The sequence below is a fragment of the Limulus polyphemus genome, unplaced genomic scaffold (assembly GCF_000517525.1).
Source record: "Limulus polyphemus unplaced genomic scaffold, Limulus_polyphemus-2.1.2 Scaffold700, whole genome shotgun sequence".
NCBI lineage: Eukaryota > Metazoa > Arthropoda > Merostomata > Xiphosura > Limulidae > Limulus > Limulus polyphemus.
This window is the reverse complement of record NW_013666310.1, coordinates 213,870-234,905: the sequence shown is the minus strand read 5'-3', so window position 1 is coordinate 234,905 and position 21,036 is coordinate 213,870. Positions and strand designations below refer to the sequence as shown.

Sequence of the window (21,036 nt, the reverse complement as noted above, 5' to 3'; positions counted from 1 at the left end):
CAAACAAACAAACAAAAAATTATATTGCATTGCCCCCAGTGGCACAGCGGTATTTCTGCTGACTTACAACGTAGCTTTGTGCTTAATTAAAACAAAACAAAAACAAACAAATCATATTGCAACACCCCCACCCCCTATCGACCCACCTAGATACTACAGCCCTCGGGAAATGAAATTGATGTTACTGGGTGTGTTTTGTGATCGAATAAATAACAGAATTCATGAGTGTAAATTATAATATTATTATCTATCTTTCAATATTTTTTATATGCTGAATGTTTTAGGAGCTTTCAAAGATTCAGCAAAATTATATATATTTATAACGCATTTCAGAAAGTTGCTAAGCATGTATGACAAGGAGAAAAATCAAGAGTCGACAGCAGAAATAGTTTTCCTTAAAGATATGACATCATCCACATAAGGATCTGAAACTGAGGACAAGATAATCCTAGGTTTATTTATACAACAAACATGAACAAAACTTCCAATATGTACAAGTCGAAAGCTAAAAGTGTTAACACTAATTACCAGCCGAATAAGACAGAGATCGATATAAAATATTTATCACTTTGTGATATGGAATCCTTGATTGAAATTAGAAGTTACTTAGAATTTAAAAAGATGTTTAATACAGGTGGACGCCATACATAAAGGCTTATAAAAGGATATCTAGTGTAAGAATCCCATTTTCTATTTATCGCTTAAAACGAGATGATACCGAGAAGGTAAAAATTATTTTATTACTGGCTATGACGTCATCGACGATTAACAACGTCAAACTATACAGATAGGTTTTAATTATACAATATATTAAAGTGCAAATCTCTAATTTGATCTTAAGATTGTAACAATTTTGAATTGTCTCCCCAAACATCAGTTGATCTGTAACATTTTCCAAGCGGAAAACAATAGATAGATATGTATTGTAGAACAATAGATAGATATGTATTGTAGAATAATAGATAAATATGTATTGTAGAACAATAGATAAATACGTATTGTAGAACAATAGATAAATATGTATTTTAGAACAATAGATAAATATGTATTGTAGAACAATAGATAGATATGTATTGTAGAACAATAGATAATATGTATTGTAGAACAATAGATAAATATGTATTGTAGAACAATAGATAAATATGTATTGTAGAACAATAGATAAATATGTATTGTAGAACAATAAATAAATATGTATTGTAGAATTTCAGTTGCGTAACTGCTAAAGATCGAACAATAAACTGGGAGAATTTGCTCTAAGTTTTATGTCATAACAAACATTTCGAAACATTATTTACAAATTAAATAAATCAATCTTTTAATAAAAGCTTTACATGTAAAGTAACTTGATTTTGTAACATAATATTGATTTCTAAAATCCACGCTTGGAAAAACGCTAAATGCTCATCTACCTTGAAAGCTTCTGAAGACTAGTCTAACGGTTTTGTAATTTATACGACATGCTGCACATTTAATGGAATTTTACGAGGCTTCTTGAAGTGTAAGGTTAAAAAGACCGAGTTTCCTATTATTTCTAAGCCTATAAACTTGAAGTGAATCTGTTATAATTTTTTACTAGATTGCAAAGAGGTATGACTTTCATTTAATGAATTCATTTATATTTAGAAAAAAACTACAATAATGTAATCCTTTCTTATGGATTACCATAGCTACCTCCAGTCACTAGTGCTCGTTAACATCAATTGTTTTCCGTATGAGTGAATTACTGAACTCTTGTTTAATTATTTACTAAAATTTTGATTTCGCTCGCACTTTTGTAATCTTAAAATAAGCTGAAAACATTCTCATGATCTTATGTTTTTTGAAGTGTTCACTTAAGTTCAACGTGAAGCACCTTGTACTTTCATTCCCAAGAGGAGCGAACGTTATGGCAGATTGATTAACGTTAAAAATAAGCTGTAATAGAAAAGCATGAAATATTTCTTTAATTATTAATTCTCTTTAATATGTGCTTTGCAATACACTTCAGAAACATTAGCAGGAACACAGATAAAGGACTAATTAGGGTTAAGGAAACCCTTCATATTCACTAATTAGAGCCCGTTTTCAGCATTAACTATTCAACCTTATCACTTTATTTTTTAATATTAAAATGTAGATTTGTAATTTAATGTAAACTATATTACCAAAAATATTCGAATAGTACGCTTTGGGGAAAAGGGGTGTGCTGTTTCGTCACTAAGATTCCTTTTTAAAATGGAGTGGGCCAATCTTTAGAATTCAACCACAGATTGGATCTGATGCTAATACATGCCACCAATCTTTAGAATGCAACCACAGATTGGATCTGATGCTAATACATGCCACCAATCTTTAGAATTCAACCACAGATTGGATCTGATGCTAATACATGCCACCAATCTTTAGAATTCAACCACAGATTGGATCTGATGCTAATACATGCCACCAATCTTTAGAATTCAACCACAGATTGGATCTGATGCTAATACATGCCACCAATCTTTGTTTCGCAGTTTGAGAAATACAGTGAGAATTTCTTTGCCAAACAGTTTCAAATGTTGAAAGACGTCGCTTTCTACTGTTTTTATCAAAAGTTGGTGTTCCAAAACATCCTATGGTATTGCAGTTGAATTCAGGTCGAATATCTGGAATGACTAAAGCGTATTTTGGACGTTATGCATCTTAAACCATTACTGGACACAACATACAGCATGACGTCCTGCCTTATCATGATGAAAGTGGTACAGTCGTCACCAAGTAGTATTCCCTTAATGCAAGTAGTTATTTCATTGTTCATACTTTGTTAATAAAATAAAATATTCATATTCTTCTGACTGTGTATCGGATAAGGCGGAACGAACTAAAACAGGTCCACACCATGACAATACACATACAACGGTTGTGACAGCACAGTCGTATCTAGTACGCTTTACAGGTTGCCATCGAAGCCAGACCCACCACTCTCAGTCGGTGATCAAATCCTAACTTTTCAATAACTTAACCATTCCTTTCATCAAGCCCACTAACGTTTTCATTGTGTACAAACCAAACGTAGCATGACAATGGCAGGGTGGTAGGTACCACCTCAAAATGACGACAGTAAGAAAAATTCTAACTACGGCTTTAATATGAAGTTGTCTCTTGGGGTTGCTGGTCGTATGTTTGTATTCTATGCATTTTGTCATTTCAAAATAGAAATTAGCATTTATAAGATTATAGAAACTTAACCGCAGGATTAAATTTTATGATCTGTGCTTTTTACTGACTACATTTTGAAACTACTAACTAATCTAGCAATGTTAAATATTTGTCTTTAAAACTCATAACATAGGCGAATTAATATTTAATATCTGTGTTAAGAATTCCTTTGATAATCCTTGGTTTAAACCAAAACACAATAATTGAATTCCGCGTTTCAAACAGTGTTTTAACTTTTAATCTTTCATCATTGATTATTCTATCAGTTCGAATGCAAATTGGAATGAACAAAGGCTAGTAGTAGCTCCACATAACGATTTTTCTCAATGCACTATGAGAACCAACGCCTTACATTCACACCAGTGACAACCAGTTTAGAGCTAAAGCCCATACTTGAAATCCAGCAGCATGGGGCTCTCCACATAAAGTGGATGCACTGGCTCATAGTACCGAATTAGATCGAGGTGCCAGACATGAGGTTTCGTTTTATCACACATTTCAAACTTCGTATCGGCAGAGGTGAGTGATTAATGTTGGACATATCCAATGATATCCTAGATTATAATATTCATGAACGTTTCATTTCTTCGGCACTTTATCTGAGTAGGAAGCTGAATTGCCTCGGAAACTCATACCACTAAAACTTATCCAGTTGTCCTTGCTCTTTGAAGGAGTTTTAGTAAAATATTACATGGATATACAACGTATGTATTTACTACCCTGACATCGGCGATAAAGAGCCTTGTCCAGTTGTCTGAAATGTTTTATCAGTTTTAAGTAAATATGTAAAACTTGAATATACCTACTGGTATATTTTTCTTAACTTAAACAAAAACAAAAAACGACATTTAAATCTAGGCCTGAGATGCATGAATGCATTATCACGAACACCACATAGTATATATAGTGGCTTATAGACGGATACATTCATCAACAATAGGTTATTGGCTCCACATTCGGCATTACTTACAATTCAACTAAGAGACGTCAACAACCAACTAACAAGGTAACTATGGATCAACATGGGCAACAAACACATTGATAGGAAAAACTCATAATAATAACACTGTAATACAAGTAACTGTTTGCATTAGCTGTATCCAGTATCAACTCCAGAAGGAGGAGAACAATATTGTGGTTAAACACTGTTTCGAGAAGGGCAAAGTGGTACTTTTTAAGCTACACACCCAAAAAAAGGAACCAGCTACCTATTATAAATATATTTTTGTATTTTAAATTCGCATGGTTACAGATGCCGATAATTAGACAAAGGATCACCTTCCGGATGCTCTTCTTAATTAAACGCATATTATTAGCAGTAACATGAAGATACATGAAACATATTACACGTTTTCAATTACTTTGGACTTTTACTAAACATTTTGTTTTTGTATGACTGATCATAGAGAATAAGATGCCTTTCGTGTCACTTAAAAAAACGCCTTCAACAACTTTTACATTAAAACTTGGGTAAAAATGATAATTATGAAATTATACAAATCGGTGGGTTTTTGAACTGGAAATTCTGATATGGATGAGATTGGTGTAAAAACACGAAAACAGTCACTAAAATTAATCAATGAATAAATTAACTACTTTTGTTTTACGTCTACAAACAGGCTTTACATCAGGCATTATCATTAGGGTAAACTGGTGTATATTAACAATGCAGAATTCTACAGCTTATTGTGTAATTTAAAGCAAGAGTGATGGGAGGAAAATGAAAGCCTTGAATGTTAGTTGGTCTTCTCTGAGAACTACATTCGTCTCAATAAGATAGCATTCTCTACCATTAACCTAACTGATCTGTTCTCAGATGGTCTTGGCATGGGGTTTGCTATTAAGTGTCAGTAAATATATTTTACATTATAACTGTATATTTAATTTGTTTATCTCGTCTAGTTTTCTACAGTGATCACTTAGGTTGTGGGAAAAAATATTGGTGATTTTAGTTTATTCGTAAGTGACTTGAACTTATTAAGCCACACTAATCTTACGTATAGGCGTGCAGAGAGGAAGAACTATGGTGACGTTGGAAGAAGTACTACCTATACTATCAGAAGGGGCGGTGCTTGTCCGGCGATCACGTGATGTCCATAACAGTGATCTCACGTGTCCTTTAGTTCCAGTGTGAACTGCGTCGACGCTAAAACTTCTTGGAATCTGATGACGCCACCAGTCGGATGCTGAAGGACTTCTTATTCGCTTTCCTTCAGGTCGGTGATACTCGTTGAGAGAGTAGAGTTTGTGAGTAATATCTTTTCCAATAAGATTACGAAGAATAACTCTCATGAAAGGGTTGTTATTTAAAAAAAGCTCAAGTTCCCTCCTGGGCCAACGGATGTAACGGCAAGGTTCTATTGCCGAGAGAGTAACCTGTTAATTAAGAGAACAATATATAGTTTTTGAAAAGCAATAACACATAATCCTGAGATGTGTATAATTAGAAGGATATATAATTATGTGAGTATACTATAAATGATATTTCTAATCAATGTTACAGATATTAACACAACCTAGAAAATCAACTACAATCTTGAATAAAGAAGTCATTACTTATGTAGAGTCAAAATTTAGTCAATTATTCGAAAGCGCTCGAATTTTGGGTCTTTTTTAAAAAAAATTCGTTGCACCTTTTGTGTGTGATTCTATGTGCTAAGTCTTTTATCAGAATTAGAAAAGATTATATATTTTCGAAACTCATTCAATTGAAGTTCAGATATTGATTTCACGCTCAGTTTAAATGTAAAGTCTATCAAATATCTCAGTGACTCACATATCGATACTTCGAGGATTTTGTTAAATATCGCATTATTTATAATTCCACAAGAAAATATCAATAGTTGGTTGATAAACCATAATCTAATACAAAAGTATGGGATACCGCATATTTAATGCCTGTTACACAATCAAAATGAGTTTACAGACTTCCAAAAGAGTTTCTTTAAATTTGGAACTGTTGAAAAAAACAACAACACTGATCACGACAAACACTTTGAAATAATTTCGTTACGAGAAAACTACAAATTTATAAGATGTACGTGTTTTTATGGCATGTTTTAAGATGTAGTTAAAAACAACAATAAATCGGGTGTAACCTTGAAAAATGGTAAACAGGCTCGGTAATAAATTAAATGTTGCTACAGGCCTAAAACCAACAAAGAAATAAAAAGTGAGCATGTCGAATTTAAAATATTGCAAATTGTTTTTTCTTCTAATACAATCCTGTGAGTATACACCTACTTTATGCTTTATAAGGAGATATTCTTCTAATTTAATCTTTATAAAATTTTAAACAACGTTTCAGTTTTTTCATACCTACAAGTTTCAATGATCATTCTAATCCCAATATATGAAAGACTTTAATACTGGTAAACTACTGGTAGCCTCGAATATTCAGTACTGCAAGCAGATTCTGTTTTCAGCAACTTGGAGCGAAGAATCTCCTTGCATTAGCAATTCAAGCCAGATGAGATATTTTGAGCACATCTTTTTGGCAAGAAATCTTACACATCAGAAGAGAAGGTTATGGGAGACGAGGTTCCATAGAAGACGAAAAGCTTCGTTGGGGGGCAGATGAGAAGATACGTTAAGCATAAGTTATGGCATAAAGACAACTCGGAGAAATAGTGATTGTGGGAATATATGGTTCCGTGGAAAGCAAAAATGAAACATTTTAAGGGATGAATACAAAACATTAAAAAGAGATTTTTGTGGTGGATGCGGTTTCCTGGAAGGAACACAAAACTTGGTAGAGTGAGAAGGAACTACTGTAGGGAAGCTAATAGGACGAAAGATGTAGATCTGCGGCATGGTTTCGTTTATGTTTACCACTTACAATCAGATTTCATTATAGCACTAGTCAGATCGAACGAGAACTTATTGGTTTTACTGATTATAATAATGTTAAAGAGTAGAATAGGATATTTTTGTACTGTTCTAGAAATATAAAAAAATTAGGACTAATCTTGTTAATTAGAGTTATATCCTTGATATGATCCATTAATTTGTGCATGCAGAATTTACGTTATTCTTTTAAATGAAAAAGTTATATTAAATAAAATTAACTTATGGATTGTTTACTTATGAAGCTATATGTCATTAGTTGTTTTCTTTATTAATTTCCCCAAAGGGGGGGGGGCAATGGCCGCCTGTATGTGTCACCTGTTTTAACCACTCGCACCACTTTACAGTAGTCAAACAGTACACACTAAAATGACGTCACATAAGAGACGCTTAACGTTGCAATTTGTACTGTCGTGACGCCAGTAAAACGTGCGCATGCCATGAATCACGAGAAAAATTATGCACTCTGTAGGCTACAGCACAACATATCATATAAATTTAAATACGTTTTGGTCAAGTCTTTTTAGGTGTGAAATACAGTACGAGCTTTGATAGCTGAACAGTGTTCGATGTCACGTTCTAAAGAGCGTTGTAATGTTATTCCAGAATAAACTGAAAGAAAGAGTAGACGCCTGCAAGAATATTCATCTACTGTAAGAACCAATAGGATAAAATAAAGCTGAATACAATTTCATAAAATCATAAATTTTAACATTCTATGATTAATAACACATAACATAAAAAACAATAACGACCATTACGAGTAATGATTGCCAGCGAAAATAAATCTGAAAAATTTCGACGTTTCATTATTAAACCCCTCTCTATTTGTAGATTAGCAAGGCTCGGGGGGTATTTTTATTTTGTTTTCCATCTAGGAGTAGCAATATAAAACACATTTCACGACAAACGATGCTAAGATAACAAATTAGATTTATTGATTGAAGAAACTAAAAAGCAATTACGTTAAAATACTGGATTATAAGACCGGCAGAAAGTATAAAAACACGTGCAAATAAAGTGTTCTTTTTTTTTTTTTGCAACTAGAAACATTACAACTTGCTTAATTTTAAAATTGATACATACGTCAGTTTTAGATAGGTAGTCCACACTACAGTGTGTGTTATATTTTATCTGGCTGTCCTTTCTTTAAAGGCCAAAATTTCTACAGTGAAAATAGTTCCTGCAAGAAAAACTATTTTCTACTTAAGCCTGATATGGTTAAGTAGTTAACGTGTTTTGACTGTAAATCCAGGGATACATAGTTCGTGACACGTTGCCGTAAAAGCATGCTCCGCACTTTGAGGCCGTGGGTGCTCTGTCAGAGTAACAATTCAATTCCATTTTTCGATCCGACAAAAGTAGTCCATGAGGTAACAGTAGGTGTTGTTAATTAACTGTCTTCCCTCTAGTTTATGAATTCAAAATCAGGGACAGCTATGCGCATATAAACCTTGTGTAGCTTCGCGCTACATTTTGAAAAAAAACTAATGAAATCAGTTAAGCTATATTTTTTGAATTTTCTAAACAATACTTGTAAAGATTTTATGAAATATTAACATTTAAAGCAAATATAAGCCGTAACTTATCCAGTACTAAATTTGATATGTCTCACTATTCAGTATAGTGTCTTTCAAGTCACAATATGAAAAAAGTATCAACAAACAAAATAAAAACTTTGGCACTATGATGTGGTTTTTCTGGAGCTGATGTATAGTTCTATACACCACTGGTCCTAGAGTCCATTGGTCCTAAGTCCCATTGGTTCTAATTAGGATTAATCATACTAACATATGGTGAAGTCGTCTGACTTTGTAAATAAAAGTGGGTTTTTGGTTGTGAAAGCAAAAGAACTAAAGAGAAGGTAAAAGAATAAAAAGGCAAGTAATTGTAACATAGGAATGCCATGTATGCTTTGTGGTGTATCAAGTGATCACAATTGAGCAAGATTTATCCAGAAATTCTAGTGTAACCATTGACTAGATATAGCCACTGTCCCTACTGGGATGAAGTCCAGAATACTGACTTTACTTAGTGGAGGGAGAGGTATCTTTACTTTAAAACAATATCAATTCAGAGATACATTTAAAAATGATTATTGTTACGTATCTGATTGTTTGTTAATTTCCCTTAGAAATTCTTTCCGAGAAAGTTCAGCGATATAAGTCCTTTCTTGTTTAAAACTAGTTTATTCGTTCTTGATACAACCTTTTGTAATACACAGAATTTCAACAGTCACTTTAAACTTAACAATCTTTATAACATACGCTATAAATCACAGTGATTCACACACTTTACTTACGGTGCTTACTGTTCGCTTGACTCAATTATCTATCTCTTCAATCCCGCCAGGCTTATATACTAAAAAGATGGCGTCTCGATCAGACTAGAGTTGCCGGGCAAATTCATGATCCTTCGAGAAACTCCAGCGCGCATGCTCCCAGCGTCACGTGACTTCCGCTGTCGTAACATTATTATTATTATAATAAAATAATGAATGGGTCTTAGGTCTATAGACTTGGCACCGATTTTCTTTTCACTGCACTAATAAGTCGCTAGTTCGTGTTTGGAGTCTACTGAGAGGAGTTCAAACTTATCTATTGCATTGTGACTAAATTACCACACTGAGGCATTGAATAGATTGCTAGTAACTGGAACTGACACCCTAATCATTAACGATGACATTGATCTTGGAATGAAACAATACTTTTGCATTCAGCTCTCGTCATTTTAAACTAGATGAGTGCATATGACAACACAAGATGTCGTTGGAGAAGTAAGTAAACGCTAAAATATTTCCCCTTTGTAAAATAAATGTACGACAAATACCTCTAAGCTGTAATTTCTTTCGATCGCAAATGTAGCTGATTATAAAATATATCATCAAGATTAAACGTATATTTTTAAATGTCAAAATTATCTAGTACGTAAATGTATTTCTAAGTGGTCAATCAAAAAAGAAAGCAACTGTTGACCTTCAAGAAACCTTTGACCTAAACGAATTATAAATATAGCTAATTACAATCTTGTGAAACGGTTACCGTTGTTTTATGCAGGAAAACAAAGTATGTTAGTTACGTTATTAACGAATACTATAAGAACGTTTGATCGTGCGGATATGCTGCACAAAACAACGTAACTCTCACTGACGTAGGCACGTATACTGTCCCCCTCTAGAGCCCTTTCTTGAGTACATAAACTTGTTCCCCTCGAATATGTACCCCGTTAAAGCATTAACACTGGTACGTCTATCGGACACAATATATAACCTCGTTTTAGCCTTAAGAAATAAGTATGCAATAAAATCAATAATTGCAAAATATATACATATATATTAGTTAGCAAGTTTTGGAAATAAATATATTTATAATTATTTTACTTAATATTTCTTAAAATCTGAGAATATAATCATCTACGAAATATTGCAGGAAATTATCTCAAATGGAAATTTCAATTTGATTTGAGAAGTAAGGAAAAGTGAGGTAAAACGGCCACCCCTGTATATCATCAGTTATGACTTGTTGCAGCTATTCACTTATATGTAACTATTGTTCATATGACCCCGTGTATAAACACATTGGCCAATGGACATGAATGTGTATGATAAAAGCGCTACTTCAGTTTTTTTGTGTTCCAACAACTTTGATCCAAGATAAGCGCTTTGAATTTTTTGACAGCTACAAAGTAGATATTTAGATAAATTCACTTTGTTTATTTGAAGCATAAAGAATTATAAACAGCCGAAAACGCTCTACAAGAAACACAGCTCCAGCTTGCTTATTTTTAGAAGCGGCATAGTGGCTCATAGAACGGCTCTGAGTATTTTTTCCCCAAGTACAATCTTTTAGCTCATAGCTCCATCATCTCTTGACCGATTTGAGATATAAGTTCACTTTTGTACTCGGGAAGTTAAACCCATTCCACTGATGTATTTGAAAACGCCCAAGGTCTCATAGATTAACTTACTCTAACCCTGCCTAAAATAATTTTAATTTGATGGTAAGTTGGTAGAGATCCTGATGAGTAATAAAATTGAATCGGATATACGCGCGTCTCACGCTTGGTATTGCTGCCGCACAAATATATAGCTAATAAAAAGTAAGAAAGGTCTGTTTAATTTACTCTAATCCTGCCTAAAAGAATTTCAAGTGCCACGGCTATTCAGGATTCCCTCTTGTTTATAACTGTGATTGCTTTGTGATGAGCAGCTTTGGGTAAGGCAGCTCTACACTAGAACTCAAACTATTTTATGCCATTGTTCTATATAATGCGCAACTTGTACATGCCGCCCGACCTTTCCGATCCAAGCTGGGAATATTTATAGGATTATTTAAGTGATTTAAATTCAGTTGCGAAAAAACATTATTTATTTTAAATAACAGTTGTTATGAGTTATATGGGGGTCATTTTAACCCACTTTGGAGATCTGTTTTATTGACGCCTGATATAGCCTGGCGTTTAGGGTGCTTGACCCGCAATCTGCAGATCCTGAGTTCGAATCCCATCACAGAACCTGTCCGCCCTATCAGCCCGCAGGGGTGTTATAATGTGATGCTAATGCAACTTAATGGATGCTAAATCCCATCCAATTGTGATAAGATAAAGATGGGATTGATTGACTGATAATCGAGAGCTATCTGTGCTAGTCATATCTGATTCTGAAGTGATAGACAAGAGGAAAGGCAGCTAGTCGAAACAACCTACTGCCAACTTTTGGGATACCAAGAGACTCCATGTTGACAAAGCAAAGATATTCAGCAAATGGATTTCGATTCGGCGACGAGCAGGTTGTGAATCGGGCACCATAACAACCAGGCTATGCTAGCCCAGGATTGATCAAATGGAATTGCCTATACACTAACCGAATTTTAATCCAATCAAACATGTGTAGGATGCTCTTGAGAGAGATGTCACATCTTGTCAATTGATTCCATACACCAATGATCTCCCGGAAATAATTTTTTCAGAAGAGTGGTCGACCCTAACAACATTGATCGTAGGCGTGCAACGTTGATAATAAACTGTTCTTGTAGCTTCGGGGGATAAAGAATTTAATGTCATGAATTGTAAAGATATATTACCACTTCTACTAAATATTCACTTAAGAGCATAGGCCAAATCCAGCAGTAATTTGTATTTCAGATCACATGACAGATAATGAGATGTGTAATTTACATAAAAATGAAGTGGAGTATGACTTACAGTTACTTATGACAGTAATTGTGCCTTGGAATAGCTAAGATATACATTACATAACTAACAGTTATTCTTTAATTGCTTTGGGCAGTGTTTAACTGTTTCTATATTTACAAACCTCAAGTCATTGTTCCCTGATTTATTATCATCCTTGAGTGTCTACCAAAAATATGATGAAAACTACAAAACAAGTCTTAAAAATCTACTGTTGGTTGTAATATATAGACACACTACATGTTTTCTGTCTCCTTGTTTAACACACAAAATATTTCAACATTTTGTTACAGAACATTGGTAAAAGATGTAGCTAAATTCATTTTGTCGTAGTTACAACTATTGTTCTGGGTCATTCACTTATGGTATCACGTGTGATAGACCCAGGCAGGGAAGAATACTGCCAGTTGAAACACCGATCCACCATCATAACTGAAGGAGAAGGTGGTGTGAAGGCATTGTTTGAAGCCATCAGATCAGAAAAAGTTCTGGTGAGGGCAAAGGACAGTCATTCTCCAAATGACTGTTTCCAATAAAAAAAAACAAAAAAAAACCTGACACCTCCTTAGAAAGTTTGTTTGACTAAATTAAGTAGTAGCCTAGGCTGCTTTTCCAACTTCAATTATGCAAATCACTGACTCTACCCTTCCGTATGATAATATAGTGGTTATTTCGTGTTTTGTGCATGAATGTAACATATGTGACATTACCCTAAATATTAATAACCGATTAGTGTGCCATATGTAAATTTGGCTTTTGTTTTGATAACTTTCAAATCATCAATTTTCAAAAGCAAGTATATGTAGAGACATTGTTTTACCTTTTCTTCTTAATGACATGGAAGGTAATCTTTTTTGTCGAATATTCTGTGGATCTTACCCGATTACCCCGAAGGTAAATCGGTACGTCTTATCGGTTTGTACTTATTTTTATCCAAAGCTTTTGGAAGCAATGAAGCAGAGTATATTTGTGTTTGATTTTTGCTCAAAGTTACAAGAGAGCTACTTGTGCTAGCCGTCTAGTTGCTTGGTTGTTTGGGGATTAATGGCGCAAAACAGCTAAGCTATACGTGCCAAAGAACCGTTAAAAAGGTAAAAGGAAGTAAAACACTATAAAAAGTAAAAAGGAAAGAAGTTAAAAGTTAAACAATGTCCAACAATAGGAAGGAAAATGAAATAAATTTAAAGGTCAATGATTCGTAAAAATTGAAAAACATAAACAAACTGAACAGTGTCACCATAGTCAATGACACTGCCCAATGTCAGGGGTAAGCCCTGAGTTAAACATGTTTAAAATAGTGCCGTTGTTTGCAATCGTAACGACGACACGAAAGCAAAAAATGGGCAATTGTGACTCGATTGTGTCTCATATAAGCTAATTGTGTCAGAACATTTAATGTTAATTAATTGATTAAAAAAATTGCTGGAACAACATTGTCAATCACTGAAATATTTCTTTGATATAAAACTTAAGGGTTAAAATTCTTGGTTCATATTGAATATAAAGCGGGTGTTCGTGTTCCCCATAATTAAGGTAACCATTGGGCCAGATTCGTACGAGACAGTGCTGTTTTATATCGGCGTGTACCGAAACAATTGATACTTAATCTTTGTCTACGTGTCCCAATTTTTTGTGTATGTCTTATAAAATGTCCTTATTTTTTAATTCAAAAGAAATTCGCAACAATTACACACCAAACTAATTCCCAGCTGAAAAGTACTGCTCCGTACAATCTTTCCTGTTTTCAGCTTCAATCATGTTCAATTCCTTTCATTATTTAAAACTCTGTTTCTTCTTTTCACGAAGTGTTCATGTGTTCATGAGTCATGTATGTTAGTAAACCACATTAACAATTTCATTGATGCGTTGGCATAAGAGTTCACCAACGTTCAATGAAAATTCTTTACATTTACCTCAAAAATTGTCCCCTCGGTGGCTAAGCGATAACTCTGAGGGCTTATAACACTATAAATTGTATTTCGATATTTGCGGTCGAAGAGCATAGATAGTCCATTATGAAATTTATGTTTGACGCAGAAAAAAAAACTTAAGAATTTATTGAACCCTTACCACCTTGTCATTCATCTGCAATGTTTCGATAGCCCCTTAACATCATATTCCCTTTTTTTCGGTTTTGCTGAATTTTCATATTATTCTAACTCATCAGTTATATTTCAAAATATTTTAGTTTGGAGTCTCATTTGTTTTTATTTGCTTTTTCGTTAAGACAATGAAAAAAAAAAGAAAAGAAAGTTAAATATAACTTTTTCTTAGTATACGAAATAAGCCTTTGTGGAGTTTATTTTCATTTACATTCGAGATACTTGCAATGACCTCCATAACTTAAAATATTACATAAGTGAAATAATGTTGACTGGAAAACAGTGAAAAGTCATACTATCAGCAGAGAATCACAACACCTCCAAAAATCTGCCTGCCGTATGTATTAACACCTCATTAGGACAAATTAGTTTGAACTATCTAACATAATTTAGTACTTCGATCTGTCTAAATTTCAGGCAAAGAATTCCCTCTGTTCAGTTATCAGTTGTCTGCATTTGTAGGAAACTATATACACCCAAGAGAACATCAGTAAAAATTCGTATAATTCATTCTACAAACCTTCTCGTTGTTGTTGTTGTGATGAATGCGTGACTAGTATGGGTGGCGAAACAAACTTGATTTGCTTTTTTTTTTGGTGGGGGCATCCAAGTATTTATGCTAACCATGACCATTGAATTCAAAGTTCAAACAGAGACTTTCCCCGATAATGATGCACAAGTCTCTATTCTCCATCCAAATGGGTACTTTGCTACCATGTCAAAAAATTTTGGGGCATGTATCCCCCACTGACCCCCACGGTTAACGTTTCTTTGTTTGAAGTTAAGCACAAAGCTACACAATGGGATATCTGTGCTTTGCCCATCACGAGTATCGAAACACGGTTTCTAGCGTTGTAATTCCGCAGACATACCGCTGTGCCACTGGAGGGCTGGGGATTAATAAAACTGTAGATTATTTTCGCGGTCGGTAGAAGCGTTGCTAGGCATTGGTATACAGGTCCCATTTCCCGATTATATTTGATAGTGCCCCAAATATCCAGTTGATGTCTTGAATAAATCAGAAGAAAAAATCATGCTCGATATCATACTGAAACGCCGAAAATTCCTGCGCCCCGAATCTTTTAAATATTTAGCGACGCCTCTGATGGTCGGGATATTTTAAAGCAAAATTGATTGTGACACGCCATTCACAGAATTCGGACATTCTTATTGAATCTTGATTATTAGGAAACGAAACCGTGAAACTGTGTGAAGAAACTTTTTTTGTTGCAAATATAATACAAATAACAAAATCAAAGTTTAATTAAGCACACGTACAACAATGTTAATGTGCTGAATTTATTTTGTAATAAAAAAAATCCACCTTTTTCATTGTAAGGGTCAAAACACATCGATAATAGCAAAATAATATTGACATTAGAGTTTGTTTGTTTGTAATTAAGCACAAAGCTACACAATGGGCTATTTATGCTCTGCCCACCATGGGTATCGAAACCCGGATTCTAGCTTTGTAAGTCCGCAGACATTCCGCTCTGCCACTGGGGGGGGGGCGAACATTAGAGTACAAGGGTGAGCACAATAGTTACACGGAGTCAAGTAGAGCAGTCCCCAAATGACGTCCAGGGCACGTGTTACATGCATATGCCAGCAGTTGCATATGCGGGGAATGAAAGTTCGATAAATGTAAGAAGCTTCCCTGTCAGGCTGTCAAATACCTAGCACCAGGATCTTGTACAAATTGCATGGTGCTATACCGGTAGTACTGAAACGAGGCGAGAGCAGCTGAGCGTTCAAAACTTTCTAAAGCTATAATAGATAAAAAAAAAACGCAACGAACAATGACCATTTTGTTTGCTTAATTTCATCTGTATTTGTTTATTTATACTTTTAGATAGAAAGTGAGAAATTTATGCTATTTTTTTACTGGAATTTTTTACAGGAACGTTAAATTTTACGTCAGATGGAGACGGTCCTTATTGTCAAGGAGGTGTGAGTCAGGACTTTTCATTAAATTAGAAATTACTCAATGTGAAGTGTTTTGGTTTATTAATTAGTTTCTTGTTTGCTTGTTTGTAATAAAGCACAAAGCTACACAATGGGCTATCTGTGCTCTGCCCACCATGGGTATCGAAACCCGAATTCTAGCATTGTAAGTCCGCAGACACACCGCTGTGCCACTGGGGGGCAAATTAGTTTCTGATAAATTACTTAAAACTAAAGAAGGAAAGAGAGTTTCTTCAGCTGATGACGCTTATTATAGGCAGAAGTTATATGGATTGTCTGAGAAACACGTTGCTATAATAGTTTTGATCTAAAAAAATTGTCCCCCGGTGGGACAACGATAGGTTTAAGGACTTGCAACATTAAATCCGGGGTTTGATTTCCCGCGGTGGACAGAAAAGATAGCCCAATGTGGCTTAATGTGTTTAGAATTTTCGCAGTAAGCTAAAAATGGGGTATCCGCATGTAGATATCTATAATTTTGAATTGATATGCAAGAGAGAAGGCAACTATTTAAAAGCACCCACCGCCAACTCTTGGTTTACACTTGTTTTGTCCGACTGAACATTAGGGTTTGAGGGTTAACCTTATAGCGCAACAACAGCCTCATTGTTTCTCCCTAGCGAAGAAAGGCTTATCTTGATTGTACTCTGGGTTATTGGATTTTTTTACTATTACGTAAGAATTTCCATCAGAAGAGCTGCTAAAATTCTACAAATATAAGTACAATGAATAATAAATAATCTTAATGCTGCGCTTTCTAAGTACCATGTGGGACGTTTAAACCGGCGAAATGAATACATCTCTTACGTCATAAAAATGACATATATATATATTTGTGTGAAAAAAAAGAAACCCATATTGTGCCGGAATGTCAATTCTTCAGAATGCTGACATTACGACCTGTAACCACAAACCTTTCTTTACCTGGAAAAGTCTATCGCTGTCTAAGGTACAGGCTTCCCACTCCGGGGAGTCAATGAATTCGTTGGGATGGAGATAATGAAGGAGTATGTCTTCACAAGTTGCCTTCATTCTACAGAAAGAAGGTAAAGAATTTATTAAGTAGGGGTAGTTATAAATCTAACCTTGCAATTACGTTTCGGTTCTCTAAAACTGAAACAAGCGACACGTCAAGTCATCAAACATACCTTTTTTTTAAAATTTATGAATTATAAAAAAAGTTTCAAGAAGGTCTAATTTACAACACCTACAATTATAATAAAAATCCCAATAGTGATATAACAAGTTTCGAAATGAACTTAGACATACATATGAATTTTAGTTTCTTCTACCATTCCCAATTTATAGTTTGTTTGTTTGTTTTTTGAATTTCGCGCAAAGCTACACGAGGGCTATCTGCGCTAGCCGTCCCTAATTTAGCAGTGTAAGACTAGAGGGAAGGCAGCTAGTCATCACCACCCACCGCCAACTCTCGGGCTACTCTTTTAACAACTAATAGTGGGATTGACTGTCACATAATAACGCCCCCACGGCTGAAAGGGCGAGCATGTTTGGGCGACCCGCAGATTACGAGTCGAGCTCCCAACCCAATTTATAGTTTGTACTTTAGAAGAACTTTGAGCTCGCATGACTTTGTATAAACGCTAGTATCTATCTATCTGTTTACAACATACATTGGAAAGCAAAGAAATAGACAAGTTATGTGCTATCAGCTTAGTTTGGTTATGTTAAGAGTACGTGTGATTTAATGTCATTAAATATTCCAAGAAAATACTTCGAACAAATTCGCATATCCGATTGTCTTTCTTTCACCATACAGCATAAACGCAACAAAACGAATGAAATGGCGGGCAGTAAATGTCCAAAAGTGCTTATCGAGAAGGACAGTGGAAAACAGCTTCAAATTTTCAAAGTGAGTTTGATTGAATCAACTCTTAAAGAGCCACATTTGACAATAAGTGATATTCAGTAACAATTATCCTCCTCTCCCCCACCCCCGCCCCAGCATTGATACAGTATCTATATCTTTGGGGCCTACTTCTAATAAGCTGGTAGTTGACGTTATAAAAAAAAATACTGTTTCATTCTTTAGCCACTGTAATAATAAGCTCTCTGACGTCGCTTGTTGGGGGCGTTGATGTCTTCGTCATCCTTCGAGGTTCCAGAAATATTCTGTTGTATTTAGATTACAATTCCCTGTTGACTACTCCACGATCTTTTTTATTAGGAAGCATTCTGCCATTCCCAATCTATAGTTTATACCTTAGTTTTAGTTATCTGTTCTATATGTAGATACTGGTAGAATATTGAACTATTTCAGTTTTTAGTATATTCCATTTGGTAGATTTTTGCAACTAAATACCATAGTGTATATATATATATATATATATATATATAATTGTCAGCATGTCAACTCTTCTTTCCAAATGCTTTTATTACAGAAGAACAAACGCTCATTCGACCCTGTAACGCAAAACAGAGATGTAAAAATGCGTGTTAATTTATTTGTTTAATTTACTTATAAGGTATTAGAAGTTTATATTTAAAATGGCTAGACTTTCTTTAATTCGCTGATTTATTACTTGTGGTAAATAGGGAAAAAGTATTATATATAAAAAGCGAGAGACTGGACATAGCCTAATGATTAGCGTGTTCGGACGGTGAATTCGAGGATTGATTGATCGTGGCCCGTTGCCACAAAAAACGCGCTCCCCACTTTGGGGTTGTAGGTACATTATAAGAGAAACCAAAGAATCGAAGGTGGGCGCTGTCGGCTAGCTAATCTCTATCTAAAAGTGAATTCAAAATTAGGCCCAGCTATGCACAGATAAACCTTTGCGAAGCTATGCGCGAAACTTCTGGAACAAATAATGTAATTTAACAACCTATAATCGTAAATGTTTTAGTATGTTAGTTCATGAGTTGTCTGTCACCAAAGGATAGAAATACTAAAAATCGTTTACGGGTGATTTATATATAGTTTGACTTCTTTAGCCAAGCCCCCAGAAACAGGGTTTCGATACCCATCGTGGGCAGAGCACAGATAGCCCATTGTGTAGCTTTGTGCATAACTTCAAACAAACAAACAAACACACTCTTAAAGGCCCCCTAGTGGCACAGCGGTATGTCTGCGGACTTACAACGCTAGAAACCGGGTTTCGATACTTGTGGTGGGCAGAGCACAGATAGCCCATTGTGTAGCTTTGTGCTTAATTACAAACAAACAAACTCTAATGTCAAGATTATTTTGCTATTATCGATGTGTTTTGCCCCTTACAATGAAAAAGGTGGATTTTTTTATTGCAAAATAACACTGTTGTTCCTGTTGTTTAATCAAACTTTGATTTTGGGATTTATATTTGTGTAGCTTTGTACTTAACTTCAAATAATAACAATCTTTAGCCAAATTTTAAAATCTCCAATACTGCTGAAAACCAAACAAGAATATATTTTTAAAAGCATGGCCAGGTGGTTAGGGCGCTCGACTCGCAATCTGAGGGTCGCGGGTTCGAATCCCCGTCCCACCAAACATGCTCGCCCTTTCAGCCGTAAGGGCGTTATAATGTGATAGTCAATCCCACTATTTGTTGGTAAAAGAGTAGCCCAAGAGTTGGCGGTGGGTGGTGATGACTAGCTGCCTTCCCTCTAGTCTTACACTGCTAAATTAGGGACGGCTAGCGCAGATAGCCCTCGTGTAGCTTTGCGCGAAATTCAAAAAACAAACAATATTTTTAAATAATATTTTTTGTAGATCAAATGTTCTTAAAACTCTAAATGTTAAACTTTCACACATTAATTACTGACTGCACGATTATGTAGGTCCATCAAAACTGTTCAAATATTTTTAGGGGAGGCGATAATGTGTTATTTCCCTCAGGTTTTGTTTTTTAATTAGATTTCGGGTAAGGTAATAAAGTGTGTCAACTAGGATTTTATTTCAGATAAGAGCTAATAAGATCTTTACTGCTTTAATTATCAGAATAAGAAAAACGAAAGAGAAGTTTATTTAATACATCAAAGTTTTAATTAACAGGAAGAAAGAGATGTGAATTTTGTTAGTCAACTTCATTTAGAAGCAGGAACCTCATGAATAACGTGACATTTCATTGAATTTCTCTGAAAAGGAACCATCATTCATCACTTCGAAGTAAAGAAATCAATTTAAAAGAGAGTCGAAATTCAAATAACTACACCCTTTTTTTCGCATTTGTTTATATGGTTAATTACTAAAAGTTGTGAAATTTCTAAACGTAAAAAACAGCATATGCCATTCAAATAATTCTTTTAAAAAAAGCTAATTACAAACTATGATAAATTTAATTAGAGGTTAACTTTATCAAGCTGTTGTTGTTTATTTTGAATATAAAGGCGTACAACGAGCTTCTTGCAATGTGTCCACGGAAGGGATCGAACTACGAATAACGCTAAAATTCGGGGCTCGAATTTTAGTGTTATATGTCATCAAGCTTACCGCTGAACCTCCAGGGAACATTTTAGTAAGAGTTATGTCGGTAAGTAATGTGAAAGTAAGTGAATATGAATTACATTAAAACTTATGTTGATCGATTAAAATGTAGTTCTGATAACTATTTCCGTGAAAATACATAGAAATGAAAATTAACATTACACGAAGGTTAAATTCTGTTTATTTTAACCTAATTGAAGGCCATAAAATGTAACGTTACACGAAGGTTAAATTCTGTTTATTTTAACCTAATTGAAGGCCATAAAATGTAACGTTACAGTTGCGTGATTATTATATCCAACTACCAGTGTTCTTTTGTATGCTATG

General features: G+C 34.6%; 1 protein-coding gene across 1 annotated transcript in view; it reads right to left on the bottom strand.

Moving 5' to 3' along the window:
• Positions 1–5,038: 5,038 nt before the first annotated feature.
• LOC106460061 (blood vessel epicardial substance-like) overlaps positions 5,039–21,036 on the bottom strand; it is a 144,528-nt gene continuing 128,530 nt past the window's right edge. The window contains exons 3-4 of the mRNA XM_013919747.2: positions 17,208–17,316; positions 5,039–5,556 (exon numbers count right to left, since the gene is read on the bottom strand). Of these exons, the coding sequence (XP_013775201.1) occupies positions 5,158–5,556; positions 17,208–17,316 (508 nt within the window). The 3' untranslated portion in view covers positions 5,039–5,157. The remainder of the gene's footprint in view (positions 5,557–17,207; positions 17,317–21,036) is intronic.